Genomic DNA, 6,687 nt, shown 5'->3' on the forward strand with positions numbered 1-6,687 from the left:
ATAAAAAGAATATGATATTCAAACATGACACTATCACTTCAGTTAAACGTTTGTTCTAATCCCTTTAAGCTCTGTGACATGTTGTATATCAGAAAAGCTATTTTTATTAGAAAATTTAAAAACAGTGTGATTTTGTTAAAACAAAAAAAAGCAAAAAAAAAAAAAAAAAAAACAACACAAAATCAAGTCTAAAACTTTCCCCATTGCTGTATAGACAAATGCAAATCTACTAGACGGCGCGTGTCTAATAACTGCTTTTAAAATTAACGATGCGAAAAAACGAAAATGCAACAATGCGAAAATTTAACAATGCGAAAATGTAACAATGCGGAAAAAGAGAAAATGCAAAGAGACCACAAAGTTATACATTATGCACCCCAACAAAAAAAGAAAACAGCATTATTTTTATATATATTTTACGTTTTCAATTTTTTATTCTTAATGGAGTTTTATCATTTTGCAAATATCGTTCATTTCAAGTCTTGTATTCATGAAAAATGCTAAATATCCTAAACTGTATATTGACTGACGGCTCCTCTTTTTCAGCAACATGTAGAATATTATCCCTTACAACGTTAATATCTTGTACTGTCTAGTGCAAACTACCGTCCACGCCCCCTAGCACCGGCAAAACCAATTTGCAATGGAATTAAACAAATGATACTTTAACGGTTGGCTTTAGAAAATGGTGTATTTTACGAAACTTTATATAGACAAAGAACAAATCTCCGGTCCAAAGAATGGCCTTGCCACGCGTAAATTTCCTGGAATAATTGCTTCGGTTAGGACCTTGATGCTCACTTTGTTAAAAAAAGACCCTCGGAATATGTACAAAAAACGAGTTTCAAACGGATTTAGATAAAATTAGGCTTTAATTATCTTCTACGTAGGAGTAACAAATTCCTACGTAGGACTTATAAAGTCCTACGTAGGAGTTATTAAGTCCGACGTAGGGGTTATTAAGTCCTATGTAAAACTAGTAAAGTCTTACGTCAGAGTTATAAACTCCTAATTAGTTTTTTTTATCTCCTACGTAGATATTATAATTTTTTATATAACATCTTAAATTGACACCAGGACGCTTCCGTATATTGTAGACACCAACCCACTTTAAATGAATGTAGATTTTTAAGGACAAACTGTTATCATTTTAATGGTCTGGTACATGGATATTTATGGATGATATATATTAGTGTTGAAGTGTTGCTTTACGTTGCAAGAACAACATGTGCCTGAAATCCCCTTCATACCTTCGTTTATCTTTCATAAGAATTATCTGAATTGTATATGTTTATCATATATAAATGTTAAGGGTTTCAGGGTGTCTGTTAGACGCCAGGCACATGTGGCAAGAGCCATCTAAATCACATGTTTTTTTTAATAATTTCTTTCTTTTCTAGATGTTGACAAAATAGCCATCCATCCATTGATATATGACCTGCACGTGTTGAGGAAAACTGTTGTTACACAGACGTATGGACAATGTATCATGGAAGAAGACGGTTGAGTAGGCTTTGCAACGTGATAGCCACGTTACTGTTCTGTTTAATCTTCTTATTGGTTTTAAAACGTATGTGCATCATAGCATTTTCATATTACCCAAATCCACCATCTGAACCTAAAAATAGAAATCAAAGAGACCATGTGGTCACTTACGGAGCCAGTTACTTGAAACCAGCTTCTCTAAAAACTATAGTCGTTTGGACGCGTTATTTCGGAGAATGGGGTTGGGAGATTATAGCAGAAAATTCAATGAAAAGCTGCCCGTCTAAATGTATGTACACACGAGATAAAAACATAGTAGGGAATGCGGACGCGGTGTTATTTAATGCCAATGATATGTGGAAATATCGAACTTTAATTGGCACGCTTTATGAATTCCCTATAACAATGCCTAATGTGAGAACACCGAACCAAGTCTGGATTTTACTGAGTATTGAACCAATGAATACAATGCGAGTTTCTATGAACAAGTATGGATTTAACTGGACGACATTATACAGGAGGGAGTCCACCGTATACTACCCATTTACAAACTGGTTTAAAATGTCTCCAGATGAAATAAATATGAGTGAAACGCATTCCCAAGGAGTGTCTGAAAATCATTTCAAAACTAAAACAAAGTTCGCTGCAACCATGATAAGTAATTGTGACGATGATGCAAGAAGGTATAAAATAATCAGGGAATTGAAAAGATACGTTGACATCGATGAATTTGGGGATTGTTCCGGAAATGTGATATGTCAATACCGGAAATCCCCGAACGAATGTAAGCAACTCTACGTATATAAATTCTATTTAGCTTTTGAAAATAGTTTCTGTAGGGACTACGTTTCTGAGAAATTTTGGTTGACATTTAATAGAGGGCAGATCCCAATTATTGCCGCACCGAAATACAATTTAGAGATGTTGCCTCCAAAGTCTTACCTAAATGTGTTTGATTACAATAGTATTCAGGAACTAGCAGACGAGATGGTCAAGGTCGGAGAGAATGAAACGCTTTATAACAGTTATTTTGATTGGATGAACATTTATAAGCGTGAGAAGAAATCCATATATTGCAGATTATGTGAGGAACTTTATGCCAACAGAACAGCACAAAATTATGTTGACATGGATGAATGGATCAATGATGATATTTGTGAAAAGCAAACGGTAAGTTTATAGCCCTAGCATCATGGCAATACAAATGTTTTCATCAAGTGTCAAATATCACGAAAGGGACACGCTTGTTGATGAAATTGCATTTCAGCGTTTCAAGTTCTGTTTAAATTTTAAGGCCAACTTAGCCTATTAATGCTATTATATTCATTTTTCCAAAGCTTTTTACTTATGATGTCATGTCACAGTGTCCTAAAAGATACCCATTGGTTATATAATGAAAAGTCTTTCGCTTCTTTTGTATTCTTTTTTATTCAAGTGTTTTGTTTGGATGACAAAAAAAACCGACTCTGTGTGGAAGACAAAACACATTGTTTGCATTTTATTATCGGGATCACCAATTGTTAAGCATTTGTCATATGTTCTTAATCTGTTATTAAGTTCATGCTTTGCTCTTGTTACAGAAAGGCATAAAAAGATGTTTATTTGGAATTGACGCTTGATGTGCCTTTAAATTTTATGCGATTGAAGTTTGATTGTGGTTCAATTTTCTTCTATTGTACAATGTACAATGATTTTTGGGTTTTCTTTTGTTGTTGTTTTACATTTCTATAATTTCATTTCTCTTTCAGTTATGGTCATCGCTGTCGGCATTAATCGAGAGGTGGTTGTTTGACATCGGATTGGTATAAACAGTTATGTGCCACATAACAGATCATATGTGTGCATACTGCAGTCGTCATCAGTCCTGGTAGAATGATGGCATGAACTTCGAACGTCAGATTCCATTTAAAATGCTAACAAGAAAAGCATTGATGCAAAGCATCAAAGGGCGTCCAATCAAGAAATTCAGCAAGTGAATATGAACTTGTAGACATCTGATGACCAGATATTCTAATAAACTTTTCAATGGTTAATTGGTTTTCACCGAATTGTATAATATTTATGAATGGGCGGACGAAAGACATTGTTCATCATGAACTTTGATAGGCATGCTAGAGATTAGAAAAGTAAATGCTTTCCCACAGGAACTTGAAATTCTATTAATATTAACGACAATAGCCAACGTTTACAGGTTTGTAATATCCAAAATATGTCCCCCTATATGGTATAATATCATTTATACAATATAGGGAGTATTTTTGGATTTTATCATTAATATTGATTATTTGATAGAAATTCAGGTTCATATGGTATTTCCTTTGGAACATACAAAATAGTAGTCAAAATGAAAGTATGTTAATTAATTTATAGGGAGGTCAATTTACTACTTATGAATTACTTCAAACAGCGTCTGATCAATCAGTGTGTTTACATTCCTATCAATAAACCCATAACAACTCATGTTAACTTGCAGACGAAAGTTTCTGTTAAAATGTCACAATGTTCGTTAAAATGTCACAATATTCGGCAAATCAACATTTCACTCAAACTACCATAAAATCGATTGCCTTCAAACAAAACATAGAACTGCAAAAAATGATATAACAATTTGTAAAAAGGCTTACTAAAACTTTTTCTACAGATTTATTAAGAGTGCAATTAATTGTTTTAATATGTTTGCATTTCATTTATTGCAAAATTCTAGAGTTTGTTTTTTATTACAATAGCGCGACACGAATGACCGTGTCTTTAAACTGATGATATTATATGCAAGATGCGTTATTGTTGTGCCATGTAATGCCTTGTCATTTTATGATATTAAAATTATTATTATACATTAACAGTTAAACAAATGAAACTAATTTACATATCAATTTATAATATTTTGTAGATAACAAAGACATGTACATATTGATTGAACGATTTTGTGTTCTTGAATTTTCAAAATAATTTTTTTAACTTGTTGTAAATGCCTTATTCAAATTATTATTATTATTATTTATTATTATTTATTATTTATGTATTTATTATTATTATTATACAATGTATGTTTTTTTTCTTTTAAATTTGAGAAGTGATTTTACATTGCATATCCTTTTTACATTATTTTAAATAAATGTATATTTATTACTCCTGTTTGTGTCCTGTAAATTTCTTTCTTTATTAAAATTTTCAACTTGCTGCATTCGATTTAATTTGTCTGCAACGCACTGTATATCATGCCTTACAACTATACCTAAAACAGAACAAATTATAACTGATATCATGCTAAATACATATCAAACGAAATTATACATGTATACCATGACATTCGCATTCTATAATATAGTATATACAATTGCATAATTCATACTAAATCATGTCCCAGTCAATATCTCATACCATATATTAACATATGCTATAACTATACTATACCATACCACACGATATAGTATACCAGGCAATATACCATACTTCATGCAAGTATGTACCATTTATTCCTGTTGAATTGTTGACAATCGTTTTTCTTTCGGGTAAACAACTGGAATAAAATGTAAATGTCCCTAAAACTGAAAAAGAAATGTTATAAACTTGCTTTTATAAACTTGCCACAAATTAGTCCCAGACCTTAATTTTAAGTGACTGATTCTAACAAAAACGTACATCAAAGATAAAATTTAATAAGTTTATTTGAACTGTCTGATCTATACTTTGTTTGAATAACAAAATACATAGAATGAATCTAATTAACACATGTCCATAACTTGCCAGACATCTTTATTATACAAATTTACAAAACAGCAGAATTACTTTGGGGGGGGGGGGGGGGGCAGGGGGACTCAAATTATTCATGATTTTACAGTAGCAGTGCAGAAAGGCAATATAGATCAAGATTATCCAATGAAAAGCGACGTTACACACATGTAGTATTACAAACATTTACATCTGATTATCAACATACTTAACGCTGTTTGACAGCATAAAGGGTACTTATACTAAAATATATTAAATGTATGTAGTATCGTCAAACGTTTTGTATTTCTGCACGTTTATAACCTATAGGAAATAAAAAGGTTTCTTTCTTTCCTTCACAGCAAATGACGCATTTACAAAAATTTAACTAAACTTTTTTTCAAAGTGCAGAGTAAAATTATACTTGATATCTGTAACAGCCTGATAATGTCATAGATAATTATACAGTTTGCACTGATGAAAGGGGACGTGGGGAAATATTGTGAACTATGCAAACATTCAATCATTCCTGTCTTGATCATCATTCGTTCACTTCTTCAGGTTTTGTGTTTTATTAAATATCAAGAATGGCACAAAGTTTTGGCAACGATAGACAGAGTAAACTGGGCGACATCGAAAAAACGTTAACTATGTTCTAGTGATAATTCACAAGCCAAAAACCCCTTTATAAAATGGCAGCATTCTTTCTTATTATAGACCAGTTTATTTTGTTTTCGTGCAATACCCATGTGAGACATTCTATGTTGCAACTCTTTCAAGAATTGACGGTTAGATTATTTAAACAACGTATTTTTACCTTTCATTTCATTTCATAAAATATTATTACATTTGATAATACTTCATGCCCGTGAAAATAATGTGAAAAAAGATTCATTCGTATATCAAATTTCCATCATTTAAAATATACACTGCACATAAAACTGTTCAAACTCTGAAACATTAAATATAGTTCATACACAAATAAAACTCAACGCAAACATGTACTTATTTAAACCATTAATATATGGTGAAAGTTCTCCCATAAATTAAGTTAGAAATTACAGTACTGAATACCTGATAACATCATCTATCCATCTTGTGTACGCATCGATAAACAAAAAGTATATCCCGGTATTATATTTTTGACCTCCCGACCACCTTCTTCTGTCATGGATGACCGGCGAAAACAGCGTTTAATGATTTTAAACACCTTTTCTCTTTATGTATTCTGTTTATGACAAGAGCGATCAGTAATCACATGTGTCGCCTCATGATGGCCAATTTCATGTTGGGACAAATTTTGTGACAGACGGACAGTGCACAACTAGACTTGGTACTGATCATTCCTGTAAAGTTTGGATAAAATTGCACCAGTAGTTTATGAGGAGTAGTCCGGACAAGCTTTTGCGTATCTGGCAACACACAGAAAAAACACCTTTTTATCAAAGGGCCATAACTCGACCAAAAATCATTCAACCAGCAAACCCGTGC

At 32.3% G+C, this 6,687-nt stretch overlaps 1 protein-coding gene across 1 annotated transcript; it reads left to right on the forward strand.

Annotated features, from left to right (window-relative positions):
* The first annotated feature begins 1,379 nt into the window (after nucleotides 1-1,379).
* On the forward strand, nucleotides 1,380-4,518 carry LOC132754033 (alpha-(1,3)-fucosyltransferase fut-6-like). The gene is made up of 2 exons (XM_060744620.1): nucleotides 1,380-2,655; nucleotides 3,234-4,518. Exons 1-2 carry the CDS (start codon nucleotides 1,483-1,485, stop codon nucleotides 3,291-3,293), a joined length of 1,233 nt encoding a protein of 410 aa, XP_060600603.1. The 5' UTR covers nucleotides 1,380-1,482; the 3' UTR covers nucleotides 3,294-4,518.
* Nucleotides 4,519-6,687: the final 2,169 nt, after the last annotated feature.

The sequence above is a fragment of the Ruditapes philippinarum genome, unplaced genomic scaffold (genome assembly GCF_026571515.1).
Source record: "Ruditapes philippinarum isolate M1 unplaced genomic scaffold, ASM2657151v2 ctg2474_1_1_1_1, whole genome shotgun sequence".
NCBI lineage: Eukaryota > Metazoa > Mollusca > Bivalvia > Venerida > Veneridae > Ruditapes > Ruditapes philippinarum.